Source organism: Fusarium musae, chromosome 1, assembly GCF_019915245.1.
Source record: "Fusarium musae strain F31 chromosome 1, whole genome shotgun sequence".
NCBI lineage: Eukaryota > Fungi > Ascomycota > Sordariomycetes > Hypocreales > Nectriaceae > Fusarium > Fusarium musae.
In genome coordinates, this window is record NC_058387.1 from 3393509 (window position 1) to 3418467 (window position 24959).

The window sequence follows — 24959 nt, forward strand, 5'->3', positions numbered from 1 at the left end:
GTAAGAGTTGAAACCGAGACTGACAACGAAGCCTATGACACGGTCGTCAAACCCACCCCAAAGTTGACTTTCCTTCTTGGCTACGTTAGTCGATGATCCGAGCCCTGAGGTGCATCCGGTTGCAGTGGATATGAGAATCCCCTTGCGTGTTCTGTCTGTGCTGGAGGCTAGCTCCATCTGGCCGTAACTCCGAAGGATCATTAACATCAACCGTCTAGGATTCTTCTTCTAGTCTTGCACAGACATCGAACAAGAAGGTATTCAATTTCTGGTCTTGCTGGTGTTCCGATCATGTTGTCGAAGAGCGATTCTGTTCTATTGAATGAGCCAAGCCCGGACTTTGTCCTAGTCCAACGCATATGAGTGAGGTTTGGGGACAATGAATATCACATCATGCTTCTGACCCTCGTCGATGAACCCGGGTAGTACTGGAAATCCCCCGGGGTATCATCGCAAAAGGCTGTACCGAAACTATTCGGCCAATATCTGCAGTACATGTAGGATTAGGATGCCGGGCCACATAACCGAAGCAATATGTATAATCTTCACTATAGATCAGTTGTGGTTGCTTTGCCCGAATGTGACCAGGAACCAGAGACTTAGAGGGTGGGTGACCATGTGCCAGATTACCAGTCGGAAGTTTGAGAATCATGTCACAACCTTCTAGCCATGCATTCTAGACGTTCGAAATTTGGTCCAGGTCACTAATGCCTGTCAGGTTGTGAGCCTAAGAGTAGGTGTTGATGTTCCTCCCCTTCAGCATGTCAAGACGAAAGGGCCCTTGGCTGAGATAGCAGTCGCCTAACTGCTGCGTTTCATGATTTTTCCATAGGGTTGTTAGTGCAACCTCATTGCTCCGCCATAGGGCCGTCTATGTTTCAATCGCGTACGTTAGCGACTCCAGACTGGGTACGGAGTAACCGAGAGCGATCCGCGCACAGCGGACGATATCCAGGTGCGTGGGTATTGCACGGGTTCAACACGATATCGTGGGCCAAGACCAGAGACCCTGATGATCAGTCACAAAACCCTTCAGTAAGCCTTTACGGGAAGGTCTTGCGAAGAGGCAATAAGAGCTCAATATTCTGGAACCGAACCAACAATTCTTTAAACCCCATCGAAATGCAACTTGAGCACTTGTTGAAGAGCCTGCAGGAAGTGAGAAAACCACATGAGCTTCCTCTTACGACCACTCGGACCGAGCGTGAGACGAATCCTTGTGGGCAGAAGAGGAACAAGGCTCGCTCTAGCCGCAAGTCAATTCCAAGAACTATGGAGAGAAGACGTTTGAGACCCTTGTCCCTGGCTCGGGGATCAAGCGGCGGAAACACGATCACTCGAACCGCTGTGATGGGTGAAGGTACAGCGGTTCGGGAAGGATCACAGCTGATTGTGATATGGTGTGTAGGTAATATATCAGCGACACTACCATAAAGCATCATATGCATGTGCATGTCTATATATCTGCAAACTGTTGAGTTTGGTGCACATGTTGAGCTGTTGTCTTTCTCTTTGGTTTCTGATCTTGGACCTGCATCAAAGTGAGACTCTGAGGTGGTTCATGCGACCACCTCGAATAAAAGCACACACTCTCAGACACGGATCAGACTAGAGCCGAGTAACAAGTTCGACAGCGTCTTATAGAGCCGGATATTTTGTTATTCCCAAGTTCATACAAGATTGCAAAACCTTTTCCAACGATGATGAAGAGTATAGGGTATCTATATCTCATTCGGGACAGGACACGTGACTGTATGTGCTTGGCAACGATGTCAAGAGGAGTCATGAGTTTCGCCGATATGCTTTTTCTTTGACGAAGTTTAGGTATGCCTTGATTTGAGTAGGATTATTCAGTCATTCAAGCAATACATGTTGATCTATAACTCGTGTCACCAGAACACGAAAAATATCAGATGCTGAGTCAGTGTCAGAAGTCACTCACACATGGAAATAGGTTATGGACTTGGCAGATAGTAATAGCAGGAAGGGTAGATTAATTAATAAAAGTTCTAATAGTGCCGTATATGCAGGTTTTTATCAAATCTCACCAGAGCAGCTTCCTGTGTCGTCAAATCTCGGGCTGGGGTGATGACTGTTTGTTTTTGGCTCTTGAACTGCCCCGCTGGTGTTGTTTGTCATTCTATGTAGCTTCACGGAGCACACAAATGACATAACTTGTGACCAACAACAGTGTACATCAATCAAGCTCTAGAACCACCTTCAATTAATCGTGCCGTTGTACTACGCTAGCTATAGCTACTATACATAGTACAGTGTCGTATTGGATTCAACATAGCGAATTGCCGCAATCCGATCCAGTCACACAAATCATATCACTCAACGTCAGCCATGGGCAAAGAGACTCCTCTTGTGTCATCTCGACGGCTCGCCAATGCCGAAGGCGATCCTGTCGCTGTTGTCCGCGTTCGAAATCTCCAAACGACTATCCAAGGACCCAAAGATGCTTGGGGTCGAGGTTCTAAGCAGCAACCTCTTCTGATATCCGCCGAGGTGTCACTGACGCATGCGTTCCCCTCATCGTCATCAGACGACAAGGTCGCTTCCGATACCGTTCACTATGGGCTCCTCAGCAAATCTATCCTCAGCACTCTGGAGAAGTTGCCCAGGTCAGCCCTGTCGTTGAGCGATGTGCTCAACAGGCTCTGGGTTGACCTTACTGGTTTCCAGTACACTGGCGTGAAGGAGCCTTCCGCCCAAAACACAAAGGCTTTCCTCGACATGAGCCTTATACGAAGGCTCTCAGTATCGCTTGTCCTACCCAAGGCCTCATTGATGGGAAGTGCAATCCGGCTCTCGGGATCGTGTCTCTTTGCCGACTCAGCCATCACCGCGCGAAGTCTGGAGCTGGGTCTAGAAGGTATCAGAGTGCCGACACTCATCGGTGTCAACAGTAATGAGCGAAACGCGAAGCAAGTCGTCATCACAAACATCCGCATCGACGAATACCAAACCGCACACGATGACTATGCTGTCATTGAGAGTATCATTGTTGATGTAAGTAGATTATGAAAGGGTTAGTGGACAAACGTGCTGATCGTCACAAAAGGCCATGTCAGAATCGTCATTCGAAACTCTGGAGGCCCTGGCGGCAAGTCTGGCTTTCCATATTGCCCGGGAACTCAGGACCAAGCGTGACGATTTCTACGGACAAATCATTCGCATTGGACTCGAGAAGCCAACAGCAGTGCCTCTGGCCGAGGCTGCCTGTGTAGAGCTCACGGTCAGAACCGAAGATGTCAAGATCGAGGTCTCTAAGACGAAAGACGTTAGGTTTGATGACACTAGAAACCAGATTGCGCACTCGAATGACAGGAAGCCGTAGTGCACTTGGTCCTAGGTAAAAGTTTGATATGCGGAGTAAAAAGTAGGTCGCATATGCCTATATGGCTACTTGGATGATTATTCCCCATTCAACTACTCAAGCTCGCTTTGGACAGTCTGCATGTGCTGTACCTGAGGCAGTAGGTAGTATTGATCAACATATATGGCGTTATCAACACGGATGCTTCAGCATATTCAGCTTCTTCCAACGAAGACGAATCGCCGCAAGTGATACCTATTTAATGTCCCTCAACACTCACTTGTGAACCTCCATTCCTGCCCGTGGAACGTCTCCCCCGGTGACCTTCCGTACAAAGTCGGGATCGGGGTCGAAGAGCATGACGTGAAAGTGCTGCACGGTGTTGACCGATTGCAAAGAATGCCAGTTTCTAAACCAAAGAACCTATGCACATGAGTCTCACAGATGAATCACCTACAATGACAGGAAAGACTCACATTATCCTCTGGGATATGCGCTCGAAAGGTCTTTGTCACGAAATCATCAATTTCTTTTCTCGCCATGTCCGTCAAATCTCCTGTGGCGGGATCTTCTACGAGGTCGAACTTTGTCCACACGACAAGGTGCGCTATTCTCGGGTCTATCCCGTAGGGGGCGTCATTCCATATGATCTTATAATCGTCCTCGAATTCAAACGGTGCTCCGCGCGGCATCACTGGAGTACTCCATCCAAGACGATGTTCATGGATAAAGTTGGCGACACTGCCGTACTTCTGTTTCAGATAGAACGTGAAGGCTTTGTAGCGTCTAAGCTCTGAGGGAACACGCTTGAACTTCTCTAAGCGGTTTGTTTGGATGATGTCGCGGACCTCAGCCCAGGAGAAGATGTGGTACTCTTGGTCTGGGGTGGAGAGAATGCCTTGATCTTTCTTGTGGACGCCTCGGAGAAAGTCAGGACACTCTTCGGTTCTCTGGTCCTCGGGGATGTTCATGTTCCAGAAAGGAACAGTTTCTGTGCTCCCCATGGTTTCTAACGTTGAGTGAGATGAAGTTACGGTGAGACGGACTCTTCGTATTATTGGTGATTATATGGAGAAATGGAGGTGCAATTCTCAGCCCGGGTGTTGCCGGTGAAGGAATCAGTTTCAGCGTTACTTGAAGCTGATTGTCTCTCTGCCCAATATCTGGCCATGCGACGTGTTCTTGTAAGGTATAAGTTCCATGGAGGGTTGAATGGTATGGCTGCGTCTCCACAGAGGGACGCGCCACAGATAGAGGGTGATAATGCAGAGAGGCACGTAAAACATGTCTAGTTACAACATGTCTAGTCTGCTGGTCATTATATTATCTTGATTCATACAAAATATATATCGGGCATCGTTATCGAGTTTTCCATGACAAACAAGTGTTGTCTTTGTAATAGATTCAGGCCAAGTTTTCTCAATTGTTACCCCGTCCTTCAGTACCTACATAGAAATGTCTAAACGGGCCACTCTCGGGACAAGGACAACCTCCACTATAACGGCAGATAAAAGGAGTTAGAGGTCCGGTGAGCCACTGCAATGCATATGATTTTCGTTTACGGAGTAGCTTCCGTGGTTGTGGAGGAGCTGTCAAGAAGCTCAGAGAAACAAGTGGCGTGAAACTGATACCTTCAGTGCTAACCACCTTACCTTGCCTTACTTGCAGTTAGCATCTGTGCCAGGTACCCGTAAGATGGTGGTCAATCTAGGGTAGGTAGGTAGGTAGGTAGGTTGGTAGCAAAGTGAAAATAACTGGGTATAGTTCTCGTCCAGTCTCTTATCCAATGCCAAGACCACGTGGAGAGATATACGGCAGGTCGAGGCTTGCATTTGACAGGAGTCTTCTAAAATCTGCTTTCTTTTGTTGGTCTCCATCTACTGAATGATTGGCCAAGGAACGGAACGGGAGAGGCGTTATGTGAGCTGGGGCTCAAGTGTTCCAGATCCTGTTGAAATGTCAATGGTTACCTATGCCTACGACATTACTTCCAGTCTTCAGATACATAACAATCACAACGCTGACTCTCTCTTCAACCTTGTAAGCAAGAATAGGCATCTTGCAGGGAGATCGACCGATGTAAAGATAGCGTCAAGACTAGCCGTGATCAACCTCGTTGCATCCACTTCTGCTCATTTCGACTGGGCCCAAGCCTGTGAGGATCCAATAAAACAGCCAATTACAGAGCCGAGATACTTGCTGTTTCTGGGCGGGAGCTTTGGGAGCTTTGGCCCGTTCCTCGTCTTCAACTCTGGTTCACCGTAAAAGGAGCTTTGGACCCTGGGGCATAAGCAATATCAATCACCTTGTTTGTGTTGTTGAACCAAGGCAAATGGACACCCCAAAAGAATCAGAAATTCACTCAGAGTCAGGTGTAATGAGCGGTTTGTTTGCATTCGGGAGGCAAATAGTAGGATCTTAATGAGGGATATCATGATGGTGGCGGCACACCAAGAAAAATCAACCATGATACCACCCAATCTTAATCAAGGTTGCCTGTTTCCCTTATTCTTATTCTCATTCTCGGCTACCCGCTTGTCTGTGCACTGTGTCTGTGCATTGTGTCTGTACATACCTACATACTCAACTGAATACAACATCATATTTGCAAAGGACCGATCTCGAACATTCAGCCATCATGGAGCAAGTATAGAGGAGGATGCTAAAATAAACTCAGTGAAGACCCCCCTAGGTTTAGCCTAGAGGTACCTGTCATTTTTATCATTACGGATAGAGGCTCCCCTAGCCAGTCTCACCAACTTGGCCCGTTGAGTGCTAATAATACCAGCGGTAAATGGATACTCCATACCTCTCAAGAAGAAATGGGAAACAAGATACCGGGGATCCTGGCTGGTTGGCCCGCCGCAAGCCTACAAGGTGAGAGATCGCTGGTGCAAGTGGTGAAGTGGTGGGGTTTAATCCCCGTGGTATGGGTATCGTGAAGGTGAGGAGAAATGATCAATTACGACAACTCGATGATACGAGATGTGATAATAAACAACAATAGGGGAGACGAAGGCACTATTGAGCCTCGTCTCATCTTCACCGCAAGCCATCAACCACAACTAGGTAGTCGGTAAGGATGAACAGGGACGGGTTAGTTACCAGAGCATGGGAAAAAGCCTCCATTCCCCAACGGCCAGGGAAGAAAAAACAAAACACATGGATGGGAGCTGAGATAGCCTAGACCAGGTAAGGTACCTAGGTGCAGTACGGTATCTCCAGTATCACCGAGTTAGTAGACGGTCTATCTGCTCGACCATTGCGAGCTGAGTTGTCACCGCAAGTCTAGGAATCTCGCCTCCTATGTTACCCAACCTTTACTAAATCTGCACCAACAAAAAGAGAGGCAATTGCTGGAAAAGGACAAGAAGCAGAATCAGTTGAGAGTGCAAGACAGAAAAGAAGAAGAAGAAAAAAAAAAACACCCAAATCGACTCGACGTCACTGCTACACCTCAGATTGCAGAAAAAGTGTCAATAGTTCTAGACTGCTGTTGTTGTTCGGCTTCTTTTGTCCGTCTAAGAAAAAAGCTCCCTCGCCACCCCCACCAAGTCTACAAGCAACAGCTGCAAGCCCGGCATCACCGCCCCGCATCTAACTCTACTCTGGCGCGCTGTTGCTGTTGCTGGTGCTGGCCTCCCCTTTCCCTCTCGCTCCCGTTCGTTTATTAGCTGCTTGACCTGCTTGACCTGGTTACCTTGATTCATTCCTCTCCTCTCTCTCCCTCTTCCCATTAACAACTTCTTGATCCTTCTCCTCATTCTGCATCCCCCCCCTAAAGGCTATCTATCTACTCCCTCCCGTTGGCTTCTATCGTGCTACTCTAATTCCACCTTATTAATATTCTCCACGATTCGACCGACTGACTCCGTTCGCAATGGCCAGTGCTATCAAGAGTGCGCTGCCTACCCACCTCAAGCCCAACAGCGGCGATGACCAGGGCAATGAGCGTCGTCATGGCAAGACGCGCAGTCACATGGTGAGTTGGCGTGAATCAAGATACTGCTTCACCTCCCTATCATCGCATGCCACATTATACAAAGCAGATGCGATTGCGTGCCTTTGTTCGCTCACGGCGAAGCTTCACTGTATCTCAAGCTTCATCGTGGCGCTCATCATCAGTCATATGGATGTCCAGGCACTTGACATGGCTGCAAACAGGCTCGCGCTTCCACATCTCTTCACATCTGCCAGATGGACTTGGTTACGGCTCGCGCATTCACTCGAAGCTTGATGGCTTTAAAGTTCCCCGATGAGGGTGCGAAGCTTCGTCCTTCTCTCTTCCTAACACACAGCCTGCATCATATTTTTTTTACCATAAACAATACTAACCCATCATGCTCCAGGCTTTCGAGAACACCTCCACCAACGTCGCTGCTGCTCAGATGCGAAATGCTCTGACCAACCTCGCCGAGACCGTCAAGGATCCCGAACAAAAGAAGGTAAGTCCTTCAACCCGAAACATGTGATGCCTGATTCAGTCAAGACTAACCAGACGACAGTTGTTCGAGACTGAGATGGACAATTTCTTCGCCCTTTTCCGACGATACCTTAACGACAAGGCCAAGGGCAACGCCGTGTATGCCTCCCTCCCGACCAGATGTATACCACAATACGGTTGCTGACGATAGTTTAGAGACTGGGATCGCATTGCCCCTCCCGCTCAGGGTCAGGTCGTTGATTACGAGGATCTGGCCAACACCGAGTCTGTCCAGTTCCTCAACAAGCTGGCTGTTCTCAAGCTCAATGGCGGTCTGGGAACCTCCATGGGCTGCGTCGGCCCCAAGTCCGTTATTGAAGTCCGTGACGGCATGTCCTTCCTCGATCTTTCCGTCCGACAGATTGAGTACCTCAACCGTACCTACGATGTTAACGTCCCTTTCATTCTCATGAACTCGTTCAACACAAATGACGACACTGCCGCCATCATCAAGAAGTACGAGGGCCACAACGTCGATATCCTTACCTTCAACCAGTCTCGATATCCCAGAGTGTACAAGGACTCTCTCCTCCCCGTCCCCAAGCACAACGACTCTCCCATCAACGAGTGGTACCCCCCCGGCCACGGTGACGTTTTCGAGTCTCTTTACAACTCTGGCATTCTCGACAAGCTTCTCGAGCGAGGCATCGAGATCATCTTCCTCTCCAACGTCGACAACCTGGGCGCCGTCGTCGACCTTCGCATCCTCCAGCACATGATGGAGACAAACGCTGAGTACATCATGGAGCTCACCAACAAGACCAAGGCCGACGTCAAGGGTGGTACAATCATCGACTACGAGGGCTCAGTCCGCCTGCTCGAAATTGCCCAGGTACCCAAGGAGCATGTCAACGAGTTCAAGTCCATCAAGAAGTTCAAGTACTTCAACACCAACAACATTTGGCTCAACCTCAAGGCCATCAAGCGTGTGGTAGAGAACGACGAACTCGAGATGGAGATTATCCCCAATGGCAAGACTATTCCAGGTGACAAGAAGGGCGAGTCCGATATTTCTATCATCCAGCTTGAGACCGCTGTCGGTGCGGCTATCCGTCATTTCAACAACGCTCACGGTGTCAACGTTCCCCGTCGACGATTCTTGCCCGTCAAGACCTGTTCCGACTTGATGCTCGTCAAGTCTGACCTTTACACATTGAAGCACGGCCAGCTCCAAATGAGCGCCGCTCGCTTCGGTGACGCGCCCCTGATCAAGCTTGGTGGTGACTTCAAGAAGGTCTCAGACTTCCAGAAGCGAATCCCCTCCATTCCTAAGGTGCTGGAGCTGGATCACCTCACTATCACCGGTGCCGTCAATCTTGGCCGCGGCGTAACGCTCAAGGGCACTGTTATCATCGTTGCGACAGAGGGCAGTACCATCGACATTCCCCCTGGATCGATCCTTGAGAACGTGGTTGTCCAGGGTAGCTTGCGCCTACTCGAACATTAAATTGGGAGCTTGTTTGGATGTCGTACGGTTTTGTGGCACACTGTCTCAGGGTTTTAACTTGTCACGACCTCTCGAGGTGCATAAGATGGACAGCCCATAGGCAGACATGTGATGAGGTTTGAGAATTGGAATGTTTATCCTATGGTATGGAAGAAGAGAGGCGACGTCTCCGAATTAGTAGATATGGGAGCCTGATTGAAGCGTCATATTGAACGCTTACTGGGAGGGTATGGAGGATAAGGTACACTTTGAGTATGTACGTACTTGGCAAAACAGCATTAGCTTGATACCTATACATAGGTACAGCACATTTTTAATTGAAAAGGACAAATGACAATTTCTCGACAAATGAAGGGGTCTCGGGGGAATGTGCCGGACAAGGTCGTCGACTCATGTTGGGACACGCCACATCATCTAACTTAGCACAGTAGATTATTAGACAAAACCAGTCTTTGTATTATAGTAGTGGCGTTTCCTTGTAAATGGGGCTGATGGACATAGTCGGTAGGCCTATCCTCATTTCGGACCAGATCTTAACCTTAAATCTTGTAAGGAGTACATAGGTTTTTGCAATTACGGTTTACCAGCCCCTTTGGCTTGTTCAGGCTTCAGGCGGACCAACGTCGTCGTTCATCGGACGCATGACGACGACGTTGAGGATAGTCTGCTTCTGTGCTAAGTATTTGTGAGGCACAGTCGTACTGGAAAAGTCTATCCATCCTGGCTGGGGTGGCAGGGTGGCTTACCTGTACTGTCGAACGTGCTGCATACGGTCTGAGAGCAGGATGATGGTGTCAAAACACCAGGTTGTTTGAAAGTGAGACGCGGGGCGAAGGGTCTGTTTCGACCCAGGAGGATCATAGCACAAGACCGTTTACAACGCTTTGCCTGTTTGCTATCTCGATTTGAGGCCTATGGCCTGTCGCAAACGCTAGCAAAGTGAAATCAAAGGACTTAGATCAGCACTCATGACGTTCCACATCAATGAGGCATTTCCTTCCATCTTGAGTACCGAACCGGGATCGTTGAAAGCTTCAACGCACTTCGCACTAAAAACAGCTACCCATCTCCGTAAGGTTTGAATCCTACCCTGAGTGAGGAGTCATGATCCGAGCCGATGGAACTCTCCAAGGTAAAGACATTTTTAGCACGTTTGATATGATAATATTCCCAACCGAATGCCCAGCCGGAAAATCCGGGCCCAGATGAGTCCTTGAGATTGATATAGGAGATAGGGGATGGTAAAGACATCCCATGAATAATATCGTGAGAGCTTGGCGAGAATATGAATCCTCAACCAACCAAGGCTGTAAGCCTGTGGCTATCCGACTTCTCAAATCGGTCTAGTTCGGAGAGGGTGGCCCCGTCGTTCCATTCCATCGAGCGGCAATGCACGTTTGCATATTGTTTGTGGGGTTGAGGGAGATTGTGTGAAGAAGGGGAGCGCGCTGTTGGTTAATGCGAAGTCCGGACTGGCCTAAGCAAGGCCAAAAGTTGGGGACCCCAGCCTGATTACGTCCTGGGCCATCTGTGATAATGCCTGCAGTTGCAATTCATGGCTCATTGACCAGGAAGTGCCTTTGATACTGTACTCCGTAGGAACTTCTGAGTTATCATGCAATGCCCTCATGTCTTGGCAGATTTGACTTCTACCGCAGGTGACTCGGCCGGTGTTTCTGAGGGTCAATAGTACGGGGGAAGGCGAGACAGTAAACAGAGAAAAGTCTTGCTTCAGCCTACAAGGCTGTGTGTGCCCAGACGCTCTGGATCGTCGTGGAAGAGACACTCATGGGTCACATTACGGCGATGCTCGGTAAGACTAACGGTCGCAAAACAATAGCCGCTGATGGCCATCTGTTGAGCCGTGGTGTGGCGGAGGCCATCTACGACTGGTTGAAGTGCAATTTTTCATGTACCATTCATGCTGTCGCTCACTGTTGTGCTCCCCAGCCTTTCCCTCGAGCAGTGAGGGGATGTGTCTGTATCGACGCCGACGAGCTTAGCATGAAGCTTTTACGACCGTCCATCGAGTTCAAGCCACAAAATCAACGTCAGCAATAACATGTCCGCCTAGAAACCGCTGCCATGATCGACGAACCATATCGGTCTGTATTACCATTGCAGAAGGCTGGAGAAACGCTATCCCCAGTGCACTCACAAGGTATAGCGTTAGTTGGGCTTGATGGAAAGAATGCATGGTACGTACGCTATTGCGTACTTTGCTGACTTACGTAGCCATCAATGTTAAGCAGCACGCCAAAGTCCGGGGAATGTATTCCATTACATTCTCTTGCTTTTCTGCGTGTTAGTGATGCCATCACACCACGCTTGGTGATCCATTGGTGACGTGCAGTTGAAGGGGCACGTGAATAATTTGCATGATGGTGTCTGTTTGTTGTCTCTGCTGCCCAACACTTAGCCGTAGCAACGCAGCCATAGCGGACACCATCAACGGGTAATGATTCACTCTAATTTACAGCCACCTAGGTACGGATAGAGACACACACATTACCTAACGTAATAACATTTTGATGAGACGCTATAGGCGCCCTGGCGCTGAGATGGCGACTCCTAATTGTAGTCTACTATCGCGGAGAATTTGATTCGAAGGTTGGTCAATGCCGAGAACGCCGCTTGATCAATATTTCCAAGAAACCTGCAAGAGTTATGGCAAACCTACCAAGTGCTTGCAGGGAAGGTTTTCGATTGAAGCTCGTCATTGGCACTATTGAGAAGCTGGGGGGGCAAAGTCATTAAAGCACTTCCCAATACGGTAAGGTGACCACGCCAGGGATACCAAGTTTCCAATAGTGGCAAGCGTCCAGACCGCCGATGAACAGAGGAGAAACAACTGCAGCAGCCGACATGCTGAGATTTTCCGGATGTTGTCCAGAACCGTTAAGGACAAGGGTCTTGATGAAGCTATGCTCCACGGTTACGATTCAAAGGGTTCATTGCATGTGCTGTGAAAGTGAATGAGGGAATATTGAGAGAGATCTTGTGTTGCTCACAAAGACTGTCTCGTTGATTGTTGATATGTTGAACCAGGCGTGGCCCATCTCATGAAATCAATACATAACTGAGCAAAGACACGGCTGACTTGGCCAGCTCGCACCGCATCCCATCGGTGAGCTTACGACAGCATGTCTGGCAGTGGTAACCTAATCATGGCGGCTATCGCTGCTAGAAAGATAGGGTAGCTGGCCTCGCCCTCCGAGAGTTGGTCTGTATGTAGTGCAGCAGCTCCGGTATACGCCGGAGAGGCGCGGTTAAAAAAGTGTGCTGGTGCTGTGACCACTGCCAGGCTAAGGCAAGGCTGACAGGAAGCCCTTGATAAGGCCTAGAACGAGTCGAACTGGGGACTTGGCCAGAGGGAAAAGAACTTGCATAGCTCAAAGCTCGCCTGACGACTGTGTCAATTCCACCCCAAGGTAACCGCTAAAGACCTGCGACATGAATGAATTGAGGTCGTCAGGGGGGCAAGGCTCGATGCATAGAGCTTGGAAGTCAAATTGTGATGGATCGAGGGCTCATGTCGCTAATGATGCTTTCTTGGCTTGGTGGGCGCGTGCCCACTCTGGCTGTCAGGCACAGCAATCATCCTAGAGGTTGTCCGTTGGTCTTGCAGGTGGAGCTGGCACATCCCCTTAGCCTGGAGGGCGAATCCACAGAAAGCTTGAAGTGTGCTCCACAAAGGGCATAGCGCTGGCATGCGTGAAGGACGCTAGGATATGGCTAATTTGCGTGGCAGGGATCTGATAGGGTCCGTTCTGATTCGGGAATTGGAAGGCCGTGGATGGCCTGCCAGTGGATGGAATGTGATGATGTAGCGAGATGGGCCAAGAAAGAATGGCATGGGTTGAGAGAGAGGAAAATGGATTATCAGACCAAGGCAAGCTAGGAGGTATGTACTGGCAGGGAAGTGGGGAACGGGGTCCCTTGGGTGAAAGTGGAAAGAACCTGGAAGGGAAAGGGAAATGGAAAGCGAAAGGAGGAAGGAGCTCTGAGGAAGAAGGGACAAAGCTCACAATTGAATTCAGTTGAACCTGCGGAAGGCATGTCCAACAACCGCTACCTGCGCTACTACACCTCACTCTACAACTTACCCACCCCTCCACCCCCTCTGCTCTGCACGTACACCCCGGCCCTTAGTTCGGTGGGATGGGATAGAGTAAGTTGGTGCCATGGTCTCGTGGGATTAGGTTGGATTGGATTGCCATCGGTAGCGTCTGAATGTATCCCCTTATTGCTCTCAATATTGTCACTAGCTCTGCGTTCCCTTCATTATAATAAGCCTCCCTCCTTCTCTCGAATCTCCCTCCTTCCTTCTTCTCTATCAACGCCTCAGTCAATTCGCTACTTCGTTGTGCCTATTTCCCACTACCTAATGTAAGTTGCTATCTTCTTCAGCCTTTCCCTATATGGACAACATCCACATACATCGAACTTCGTGTGCCTGGGATACCTACGAAGAAGGATGCATTTAAGTGTAATGCAATACAGCTGGGGCAACAGCGCCAGCAATGGATAGAAGTCAAACAAGCTGGCACCAGCCGGCACTGTCAGCTGCTGATGACATCGAATCAGCCTGGTACACCCAACTCGAATATTGCAGTATCATCACACACGCCATTTTCTCATAGTCTCGCTACTATTTACGATTTACCAAAACAGAATTCCAGAAACAATAACTAACCCGCCTGGTAGTAATACTCAGTCATTCTTTCAACCTCACCAAATCTCACCAACCTTCAAAATGAAGTACACTCTCGCTACCATTGCTGCCCTCGCCTCCGTGGCCCTGGCTAAGCCTGCTTTCCTCAACACCGAGTTCGATCTCACTGAGGGCCAGCCTTACACCATCAAGTACTCTGGCTGTGATGATGGCTGCACCATTGTCCTCCAGAACGGCCCTTCTGACGATCTCTCTGACTACAAGACCCTGACCAGTATGTCTCACCATTATTGAATATGCCATATCTTGCTGACCCACAATAGCCGATGCTACTGGTGACTCTTTCACTTTCACCCCCTCTGAGCTTCCCTCCGACACCTACAACTTCAAGATCACCGACAAGGCTGGCGAGGTCAACTACAGCGCTCAGTTCCCCTACAAGGGATCATACGCCGCTCCCTCTGTCACCAAGTCCGCCACCGCTACTGCTGAGACCACTGCTGCCGTTTCCACCAAGGAGTCTACCACCCTTGCCAGCGTCACCAAGTCCGCTGAGGAGACCACCACTGTTGCTAAGCCCATCATTCCTACTCATGCTCCTTCCAAGAACGCTACCACTCCTGCTGCTCACCCCACTCCCTCCAAGACTGGCAGTGCCGGCGGCGAGACCAGCGTCCCCAGCGTCCCTGAGAGCGGCGCTTCTCGTATGACATCCTCGCTGGCTCTTATTGCCGGTGCCGTTATGGCCATGGTTTACCTCAACTAAATTATGGACATAATGTTTTATGCGCATAAATGGGATAAAGAAAGAGCGGTTTGATGAGACTCCAGTTTCGGGTGTATAATTCTACTTTAATGATGGCCTTTGTTTTATTCTTTTCCGGTTACCCTATGAGGCGTCGCGGCCGGCTATATCCACCGATGAACCTTGCTTTGGCTTGTCTGAGAGGAAGAAAGCCTGGTATTTAGAAATCAATTAGACTCGAGTTGGTCTGTTTTTAAACACTTGTTTCGTCTTTGTGATGTGTTTTCATGCTGAAGACTTTTTAGCCCGTAGAGCATCTTATGACATTGATCGTGTGAATTTTGTATGTTTACCACTGGTCACCACCAAGAAGCGTGTGTTTTCTGCTCTAAGCTTCTGATATGTCCTGGCGAGCCTATGTGGAGAGTAAACAACGTTTGAGGTATGTCTTTTGCTGTCCCCGAGTCCCGTCGTCTGGATTCCCTTGTGTTGGTTACTCCACACCTCCAACATCCTTACATGCAGGTTCCCGGTCTGATCTGCCATTCCTTCCTGCGGCCCAATTGCTGTTTCAAAGTAACAATTCAACGGGACGAATGCCAAATCAATCCCTAGACCGACGGGTATGCAACAGTACCAGGGACACCCTGCTATAACGGCGCATGATATCAGTGGACATTCGACATTCTACAATCTCCGTGTCTCATTGATGCGTCCGTCCTCGATTACAGCCTGGATAGCATCAAAGAATTGCCGCACTTTTTGTGGTTCTAATCTGACCTTCCATTCGATGCCGAGATATGCCTCGTTATCTTGATACAAGTAGGTTCCGCATAGTGGGTGTTATGTGCATCCTTATTATACAAAGGATCATCCATCATTCACAGTACACAGCAGTTGTCATTATTTGCCCGAAATTCGTCGCACACCGGTAATTAAATGACATGTACAAGGCCATTCAAGAACTGGAATGGTGAGCGAGACTGCGTTTCATTCATTGGGTGCGTCATAGGCTCTCTACCTAATGCAGCAAACATCACATGGCTCGAATTCCTCCATGACGATCGTGTCCTTGCAAGTTTGTGGAGGGCTTGTGTTACATTTCTCAGTTTAACCGTGGAGATCATGGCCAAGTTTCCAGTCAAATGTAATGGATTCTTGTCGATGTAACCGATCTAGCTAGTCTGACTTAGATGATCTGATCGCATGCCCCTTGCGTCAGTGAGCATTCCTGTTGTTTGTGGCTGTGGCGATCCTGTCTTGTCTTTCGTTGATCCCATCTTGAAACACAGTAGCTAACTACCTACTAACTAAGTTACTGCTGAGGTTCTTCAGAGCAAAGTAATGACTGATGCAACAAAAGCACGAGTGGAGAATTTCGTAAGAGCATAGACAAACAAATGCCATCATCGCGCATGAGTTCAGATGAAAAGCAGAATAAGAGATACTGTACATGAAACGCGGAACCGTTCGGCGCGTGGCAGCCCAAAGGACGATAGACAAACTGCCGGCCGGAAACAGACAAGGAATCCATGCCCCAAGACATTCCTTGATTTTTCAAACTCAAAAAAGGAAATGAATTTTTTTTTTTTTTTTTTGCTGAAATTATCATTGTCGCGGAGTGATTCGCCTGTTCTTGGCGACGAAAGAACTTGTCGTAATATCAGCCCACGCTCCGATTCCGCAAAGTCCTTGATCATCTTGGACAAAGGTGTAGCTGTAGCTGAATAGGCTATCGCTACCGACGGACATTTCACAAGCACGGTCGCGCACCACGTGCGAACCGGGACTGGCAAGCGAGCCTGAAGGCCGGGTATCCTGGAGTTCCAGGCGGAGCAGCAGCTCGGATGCCGTGAGATCAGCGACGGAGGCGGACACGGACACGGACGCCGGAGCGGGGCATGTGGTTTCGGAGGAGGCGGAGGAGGATGTGCCAACAGTGGTCCAGCCGCTCATCGAGAAGTCGTCGGCTTCAAAAGGGAATGTTCTGATTGCCGCGGTGCGCTCGAGAACCATGGATGTTGACATATCCATGGTGGGAGGAGAAGGGTGTTGATAATCATCCACGTCCATGGCTTGGCCGTAAATGTCCAAGATGGAAGAACTGTGGTCTTCAAGAAGTATGGACGACGAGAGTGACATGGAAGAATCCGAGTTGCTATCATTCTTATCAGGAAGAGTCAAGCTGGCCATGTTGATGAGCCCAAGAATCTGGTGTGTATACGTCAGATGTGGTGTAATGTGGTTCCAAACCAAGCGACAAGATAGACGTCGTGATACTCAGTAATGCTTAGCTACTAATGTTAATTAGCATATTCGCCCAAGGCGAAGCGCCGAGCAGCACAAGCGTTGACTGTGTTTCGATGACTTGGTTTGTCTTGTCTCGCTGTGAGATATTCTGGAAACAAAATACTGGCCCGACGAGGTGGGTGAGGCCAGAGCTTTTGAACTCATGAACCCCTTAGCCCAACACCATAAACCATTGACTGCATAAGCCTATGATCCAGCCCTATCCATTCGTCCATTGTGCCGGACGCCATGAACGATGCGTTGGCAGTGCCCCTGGCTTGGTGCACTTCTGACGCGGTCTCGATCAAAACAGCCTCAAGAATACGGTACGTGGGGAACATGTGTTATTTGCATAGTGGCATACTGAAATCTATGTATCTTTGGTATCGTCATCTCTTGAAAGTGGTGTCATTGCTGCATGGCAGAGCCTCCTCTAACCCCTTTCGCATTAGACATGAACTACTGCTTACCTATCGGAGCCAACCGCCTCATTCTCTTTTGACGCCCTGCTAACGAGGAGGTCTATTTTGGGGTAAAAGGAATTTGGTCCTTCTATATCTGACTCTACGAATGTGACCATCAGAGAGAGGTGTTTTGCCAACTTTGAGGTATTGTTACCAGAGTCACCATCCCCCCTCCTGTCCATATTCCTGCCCAGAAAACCATCTTTTTATTGTCCTTCCTTGGTTCTATAAATGGAGACTGCCTGAACGTAGACTTGGGCTCTATTCTGCATACTGATGAGTGTCCCAGAGAATTGTTGTGCAGTCACGAAATTAGGTTGCATCCTGTTGATTGCGAGTTCTTGCATAGGTATATTAATTCGCTGTCATTGCTGAAGGCCAACTTGTATGACTTGAGTGGTCGTGTGGTATAGTTGGCAGAGTTCCTGTTACAGATTCCTGCTGATACTTGTTTTGAGGCCTTCCCAATATCGAGCAATGGTGATCAATGCTGGAAAAACAAATGCAGGATATGACAAGAAAGATGGAAATTGTTATCAGAGGTAAAAAGAAGACAAGTCCTAGACACAGCAAGCTCCTCCCGTGAGTAAAAACGCAGATAACGATTCCTGAGTACCTCAGGTAAACATACTTCCGTGCCAAGTAAAGCATCCTTCTGCTGTTTCTGATAGGTGTTAATAAAGAAGGGCTGGTATTTTCATGTAACCATTGTCCCAACAACTTTGGATGAAGTGTTAAAGTCGCTCTGATATTCGTAACGGCTGAGCCAAACTATACATTGCGTTCTCTTCTCTAAGCCTGCAGTGTAGCGGCCATGCTCCCCTTTCGTCGTAAGCCGGGGGCTTTGAACTTCCTGACTACCTGATATGACCTGTCGAGCTCATTCTCGACAGCACACCTGATTCTTAGGGCGGCTACGGCAGGCCAAACGCTCCTCTCACCTCTGAGAACCCAGTAGTTAAGGGTCTCCCGTGTCGGAGTTTCTAGTAATCGCACAAAGTCCCCGGCTGTCACTTCGGGCACGAGAACCATGGAGGCAGCCGGGACTTGCTCATCGACCAGGAAGCGGCGGATACCGGTTGGCAGGAGGTTTAGTGTGTCCAGCTGACTTAGACGGTGCCTTATCTCCAGCCCTACCATGCGTACGAGAAAGGCAGATATCTGCGTTGTCTTGCTCCGTGACTCTACTAAAGATGGGCCATGCATATCAGACTGAATGAAGGGAATGAGATACGGTCGAGCTTGGCTGACAATGAAATGATTGACGTTGAATAACTCAGCAATACGCCGTAAGGGTGAGTCTCGATCCGAGTAGGATGTGTGAGTCCAATGTCGAAAGTCAATTGTGTTAGCTGGTGCCCACGGTACGATGTTGCCATGAGCGTCCTTGCAGAGCATGGTCGTCTTACGGTGGCCATAGAGAGAGGGCGATGAGGCATTCGACGCTACAGCAGCGGTCCAGATCAACTAAGACGAGTCAGCAGGCTTCATGAAAAGGCAGTGGTTCAAGAACATACCACATTAGGCGCAGTCAGATAGTTGAGGAGCGTCGGTACACCGCCCTGACCCTCCGTCGCAACAGTTATGTTCAGCACCCTCTTGCTCCGGTTATAGGCCTCTTCGAAAGTCAAATCACCAACATTGGCCCTCACACACTCCTCCAAAACAGTCACGTCAAGAAAGTAACCTTCTTTGGAGAAACGCCTGATCCTCCGCCATAGAGTTTCCCACCGTGACCTGAAGGCCTGAGCCGTTGACGTTTCCCCATTCTCATGACCATTCTTGGAAGCAAATGCCGAGAGGTCAATGCCATCGCCACTCAAAACAGCCGGTAGCTCATCTTCTGTATGAATAGCGACCAGAGCCGCGATCAAGGCGCCTGTAGCCGTTCCCGTAATGATGCGCGGGAGTAAACCACGCAGAAAGAGAGCCTTAACAACGCCCAAATGGCACATACCAAATATCGCACCACCTTGAAGGACGAGTGTACTCCTGCCAAAAGCCTGTCTTGTATCGTGGATACAGTCCAATTTCATCTGCGTCGTCAAGGATGGCCCCATACCATGTATAGCCGACGGAGTTGTGGGCAGAGCGCGAATGTCTTCCACTGCTTCGGCAATCTGGGTGATGTACTCTTCTATAAGATACTTGGTTCCGGCAAATGATCGATTGTAGAGTTTGGGCGAGGTGATGTTCCCGAGGTTTCGAACCAGGCCGGATCTTAACAGGTTGACGAGCTGCTGGAAGTTTCCGTCTTCCCGCGCGGTCGCGAGGGAGTCTAGGCGTTCTGCAATGAGTCTCCAGTCGTAGTACTTAGAAGCTGGATTGTTCCTCCTATTAACTCGTTAGCGTAACGCATCTAAGTCGACATGACATTTTGGAAGCAGACTTGCCATAGATCAAGGCCCAGGAGGTTATCCAAGTGTAGCGCGGCCTCCTCCCAGTCCTCAAAGGCCTCGGCGGTTCTCAATAGGTCTAGCCATAGTTCAACAGGGCTTTTGCGCGTGTACCAGCTCCGCAGCTTCTGCAACGACATAGTTAGGAACGACAAACGTCGCGTATCACGGATAGGAGGAACAGAGAGTTTACCCTCTGCCAGAAGCTGGCCACATCCACGACGACACCCCATACAGTGATTACCACCCCCATTGCGCGTTACCGAGGGCCGATCACAGGCACAAGCACCATTTGCGAAGTGTTGTGTTTTGCGAGTGTTTAGCGACGAGATGGCACGCTACCCAGTGTACCTTGGGAATATGTCATAAACGCGAGAGACCGCATGCAGAACCGGTGAGGTGGGCTTCTTGAGGTGTTTAGGTTCGTCAATCAGAAAACCGAGATATCATTTTATAGGACAGGCAAGATAAGGTAAGTTGTTGTTGAGTTCCGTAGAGCCCCCCGCAGCTGTTCAATAAAGTACCTACTTCCTCCAGCAGAGTAAGGTAAGGTAATGCTTGACGCTAAATCGGCATGTGATTGCCAATGAGATCACCAGTTTCTGAGACATGGTATCTCGGAGATTGAGCCACGCTCACATGCATATAAATATGTATCGCTAGTACCTATTTATCATTCAGTGTCGCACGAACAATCTTTTTGTGACAAAGTGGTTTATTTGTTATATTGTGGCTTGTTGTATGGAATATGGGCCAAGGATTCGTACAAGGGATTTAATAAGGATGTGGTTTGCTGTTATTACCCCCAAAAGTCTAAAATATAATACAAAAACAACCAATTTGTGCGATACTATGTCTTGGAGACAGTTTTGATATAATCATATTATGCAGCAATGGCCTCCCTTGCTCACCATGCAAATACCCATCCCGCTGTCTCTGAAACTCCAGATGTCCATTTTAGTCGTCATCATCATCGATGACATTTCTCCTGCGGGATCTTCCTGCCACTTGTTCAACTTCACTGAGATCATCTTCGTCCTCACTGCGATCCCTTGTCCTCTGACGTTTGGAGCGAGGCTTCTCCTCTTCGTCGTCATCGGGAAAGTCATCTTCGTCGTCATCATCGCCTCCGCTTTCCACTTCTTCGTCGCTGTTGACGATGAAACCATCGTCGAGGGAGTAGCCTTCATGCCGACCAACAGCATGCTCAAGCTCCTCGTCTGATTCCTCATCTCTTCGCCTTCTAGGTTTGCCCGACCCAGGTGCACCGCGCTTGCGAGAGCCTGCCGCGCCTCGGCGTCCACCTTCAAGGTCCCCAATAGATAGCCCTCCTCGTGATCGGCCGTACCCACCATCCATCTTGGCGGCAGCATTCTCGCGTCGCCTCTGTGCCTTCATTCTTTCCTTCTCAGCCAATTCGGCCTGTTTCTTCTGGAGTTCGGGGTCGACAGTAGTTTGGATGATCATGTCAGTTGCATTCACAGGCTTACTGGCGACAGCCATCCTCTCAGCTAGGAGAGTCAGCGCGTCATCTCCAACTGCCTTGTTGGGTCGAACATTGTATTGCTCTGTGATATGCCCAACCGTCATAAGGATGTTGCTGTGCAACTCAGCGGCAGCAGCGTAGTAGTGACCATCATTGACCTCGTTGTAGGGCTTGTCTGGTGGTGGGGCGAGCGCCTTTCTCTGGATCTCATAGTGCTCTCCGCCAACGGAAATGGTCACTGATCCGTCGCTCCAGTGAAAGATGTTTGTATTACTCTTGAATTCGCCGGTGCTATGATCTTTTCGTACTCGGGCGACATGCTTAGGATGTTCAGCTTTAGCATTTGCCAGGTCGAATTCTGTCGGTTCAAACGTCTCGGGATCGTACACTTCAGGCATTATCTTCATGAACTTGGGGATCCGTAGAATTCGAAGCTATGCCTTCAAAGTCAGCGCCGGGCGGCTTTTCAGAGCAAGTAAGAAAAATGCATACCGCGCCATCTTTAGGCTTCGGAATTCGATGTCGATAAGTTTCGACGTTTTGAATAGCTCGTTCTTTTGTCTGGACTTGAGTCTGGTCGTCGTCATCGTTGCGATACCGCGCGTAGCTGTCCCCTTCTGGGTCCGAAGCAAGTTCATCATCCTCATGGACAGGCTCCTTGGTAGGTACGACATCATCGTCGCCATCATCGCCAAAGAGGTCGTCGCCGCCTTCGTCGACTGAGTCAATTGGGTCCTCTATGTCGGACATGTTGTGGGTTTTTTGTGGTGACGGAGGATGAATTAAGCAATGGAAGGGAACAGTGAAAGAAGCGGTTGGTTTGCGCGCAAAGTGAGCTTGCAGTCGCGCTTTAGTTTCGGCGACCGTGGATCCGTTTAGCTGATTGTGGCACTAAGGTAACTAACGTTAGGTACCTAGGTAGGCCTGAGGTTGGGAGGTAGGTGCACCAGCCACTGCAATGTCTGTTTTGTCGATATCCACAGCCACAATCTGTGCCACACATTTATAGATGGCAACCTCAAGTTCCTCTGCCTCAAGTTAGTGGAGACAAGAACGAAGGAACAGTGCCTAGGAGGTTTGAAAGGAGGAGGTGGCCGAGAAATGGCAGGAGTGCCAAAGATGGTCCCCTTCGAATGCTCTGAAACAGGCATGGCGCGCTTCAGGTGACAAACAGAGCCAGTCGCGTGAGACGAGCAGGGAGGCTTCTGGAGACGGGATGCGATGGGTGCGATGCACTAGCGTGAGACCCCGTTGTGGCGCTCATCCGCTAAAGCTACGGGGTACTTAGCCGCTATTCATCAATCTGGGAAGCCCAAGCCCCGACACCGACACCTCAAAAACCCCCTTTCTCAAACCGACTCCAGCTGCTGATATCGGATTTGATCTGATATTGATCCTGACAACAACACGCAGTCTCAGCCAGGCGGAAGACAATACCAACGACCGCTCAAGCCAGTCACCGAACACACTCTAATACCGACTTGAGCGCGTTCTCCCTCTATTTGGGAAGCCTTCGTGGAATCCTTCTCAGGCACCTTTGCTCACGATTTCACCCCGCCTTTCTGTCAACCATGTCGAACCTCTTTTCTGGCATGTGAGTATATATATTCTTATTCTTCATCAGTATCATCTCAATTTGTCTTTGCTCGTCATTGGATCTTCATCGTCAGCATCGCTTCTGTGTGGCCTGTCTCCAGATTCTGCCACTGTTCTTGTCATGTCTTCATCATGAATCCTAAAAGAGCCGCCACCTCTTGTAGAGGTAAAATACCTATATCCACCAGCCACGACCCTCTACTCCCATGCGAGTGCAACATTGCATGCAAATTCTTCATTTCGGATACACTCGAACCTGGAGCCAACACCCTTGCGTACTCCTTGTCGCAGTGCAGGACAACTACCGAGACTGAAGGCCAACTGTACACAATCACTCTCACCATGTGGTCCCCTGGTACACTAGTACTTCGTCCAAGACATGGCCCAAAGGTTCATGAGCTGAAAACATTCAATGCTTTGAGCCTCTGAAGACGTTGCTTGAGGATTCTTTCCGAGAAACTGGTCACTCTTTAAAAAAAAAAAAAAAAAAAAAAAAAAAAAAAAAAAAAAAAAAAAAAAAAAAAAAAAAAAAAAACCCTCGTCATGATGGGCATTCTCTGGTAGTGCCTATGGGACATGATGGATAGTTTCTTACTCATATATCATCATCCTTACCTACTCACCTACTATACCTTTCCTATCATCATTCCTCTCCCTTGCAAGGGCGCCACGCATGGCGCTTTTCTGCGGCTGCCATGGGCGGACCTGTCAGTGTTTCAACCATGTGTGCCATTTCAAGCATAGTGTGCTGTCACATCCATGGATAGGTGCTCTACCTCAGGTACCTTAACTTACCTGTACCTGTGCTGACTTGAAGTGACTTTTTTATTCCTTACTCAACTCGGTCCTATTTCGATAGCATCCATCTCATTACCTACTTACATTTGCTGACCCAACATCACCAGTAACGCTCGATTCCGAGGTGGCTCAGCTAAGCCTTCTTCTGGCCCTCAAAAGAGCCCAACTGGTTCTACTGCCAGTCAGCCTCCCCCGCCAGAGCTGCCTACCCAAGGGAGCCAGTCTTCCTCAGCTAGTCTAGCTCCTAAGGTTCCCCCTCTGCCTAACTCTCCTTCACTCGCCCAGACCATTGGCATGGATGACTCCAGCGGCGTCATGAGCGGTGACGAACTAATCTCTTCCTATCACCTTCCTCGACCTCTCCCTCTGTGGCTCAATGCCCAATATGCTAAGCACATAGTAAAGGGTAATTTCATGACACTGAGTGCTCGACCCAAGACGGTCGAGCAAGGCGAGTGGATTGCACACCAGGGTAAGAATGAAACTTTGATATCACAACGGGTCCTAACGCCGTCCAGTTGTTGAGCATTACCGCAACCTGTGGAATTTTGTTAGAGTTCTCCACGAGAAGGAGGATGATGGTACATCCATCTGCAACTCTACCAGCTGCCCACGCATGTCTGCTGGAGCGTGAGTTATCAGCACTCTTTGCCAGACCATACATTCACTTACTCTTGCTAGTAACCACTCCTTTACTTGGCTCAACCGTAACAGGGAGCCTGTTGAGCTTCCCGCCTATGAGTACATGACTCTTATGCAGCGATGGATTTCTGGTAAAATCGACGACACCAACATCTTCCCAACTGATGCTTCTGGTGTCTCGTACGCCCACAACCCCTCGATCACCACCACACCTTTGTCCCAACTCTCGAACCCTGGCGAGCCCGAGTACATCGGAAAGCGATCAGGCTTCCCTGATAAATTCGTCGATATCTGCCAGATGATTTTCCGACAAATGTTCCGAGTTTATGCTCATCTCTACTGGGCTCATTTTACCGAGCCATTTTACCATCTCAACCTGGAGAAGCAGCTCAACAGTTGTTTCTCTCACTTTATCCTGACGGCTACGGCTCTGGATATGCTCAAGCCCGCTGAGCTGGAGCCCATGCAGCCTCTGATCGATCTTTGGGCCGCCAACGGAACTTTTCCTCCCGAGTCCAAGGCATATGAGTATGCCAACATCCGTGCCGGCGAGCGTCTTCTGCAGCTTTCCAATGTCCCCCAATAAGCGTGGACTAGTACCGGTGTAGCGTAACAC

At 49.2% G+C, this 24959-nt stretch overlaps 8 protein-coding genes across 8 annotated transcripts; 4 read left to right on the forward strand and 4 right to left on the reverse strand.

Annotated features, from left to right (window-relative positions):
• Window positions 1-2349: 2349 nt before the first annotated feature.
• Window positions 2350-3343, forward strand: J7337_001016 (uncharacterized protein; the record flags this gene model as incomplete). Its single annotated transcript, XM_044818761.1, has 2 exons — window positions 2350-3015; window positions 3068-3343. The coding sequence occupies 2 exons, from the start codon at window positions 2350-2352 to the stop codon at window positions 3341-3343; spliced, it is 942 nt and encodes a 313-aa protein (XP_044686463.1).
• Window positions 3344-3598: 255 nt separating this feature from the next.
• On the reverse strand, window positions 3599-4326 carry J7337_001017 (uncharacterized protein; the record flags this gene model as incomplete). The annotated part of the gene is made up of 2 exons (XM_044818762.1): window positions 3599-3745; window positions 3799-4326. 2 exons carry the CDS (start codon window positions 4324-4326, stop codon window positions 3599-3601), a joined length of 675 nt encoding a protein of 224 aa, XP_044686464.1.
• A 2876-nt stretch (window positions 4327-7202) lies between these two features.
• FYU1 (putative UTP--glucose-1-phosphate uridylyltransferase) lies at window positions 7203-9252 on the forward strand (the record flags this gene model as incomplete). The annotated part of the gene is made up of 4 exons (XM_044818763.1): window positions 7203-7304; window positions 7672-7767; window positions 7828-7904; window positions 7962-9252. 4 exons carry the CDS (start codon window positions 7203-7205, stop codon window positions 9250-9252), a joined length of 1566 nt encoding a protein of 521 aa, XP_044686465.1.
• Window positions 9253-14008: 4756 nt separating this feature from the next.
• J7337_001019 (uncharacterized protein) lies at window positions 14009-14693 on the forward strand (the record flags this gene model as incomplete). The annotated part of the gene is made up of 2 exons (XM_044818764.1): window positions 14009-14201; window positions 14251-14693. The coding sequence occupies 2 exons, from the start codon at window positions 14009-14011 to the stop codon at window positions 14691-14693; spliced, it is 636 nt and encodes a 211-aa protein (XP_044686466.1).
• Window positions 14694-16280: 1587 nt separating this feature from the next.
• On the reverse strand, window positions 16281-16865 carry J7337_001020 (uncharacterized protein; the record flags this gene model as incomplete). Its single annotated transcript, XM_044818765.1, has 1 exon — window positions 16281-16865. One exon carries the CDS (start codon window positions 16863-16865, stop codon window positions 16281-16283), a length of 585 nt encoding a protein of 194 aa, XP_044686467.1.
• Window positions 16866-18217: 1352 nt separating this feature from the next.
• Window positions 18218-19961, reverse strand: J7337_001021 (uncharacterized protein; the record flags this gene model as incomplete). Its single annotated transcript, XM_044818766.1, has 3 exons — window positions 18218-18892; window positions 18943-19759; window positions 19795-19961. 3 exons carry the CDS (start codon window positions 19959-19961, stop codon window positions 18218-18220), a joined length of 1659 nt encoding a protein of 552 aa, XP_044686468.1.
• An 817-nt stretch (window positions 19962-20778) lies between these two features.
• J7337_001022 (uncharacterized protein) lies at window positions 20779-22057 on the reverse strand (the record flags this gene model as incomplete). Its single annotated transcript, XM_044818767.1, has 2 exons — window positions 20779-21741; window positions 21800-22057. The coding sequence occupies 2 exons, from the start codon at window positions 22055-22057 to the stop codon at window positions 20779-20781; spliced, it is 1221 nt and encodes a 406-aa protein (XP_044686469.1).
• Window positions 22058-22878: 821 nt separating this feature from the next.
• On the forward strand, window positions 22879-24929 carry J7337_001023 (uncharacterized protein; the record flags this gene model as incomplete). Its single annotated transcript, XM_044818768.1, has 4 exons — window positions 22879-22901; window positions 23809-24173; window positions 24220-24331; window positions 24383-24929. 4 exons carry the CDS (start codon window positions 22879-22881, stop codon window positions 24927-24929), a joined length of 1047 nt encoding a protein of 348 aa, XP_044686470.1.
• Window positions 24930-24959: the final 30 nt, after the last annotated feature.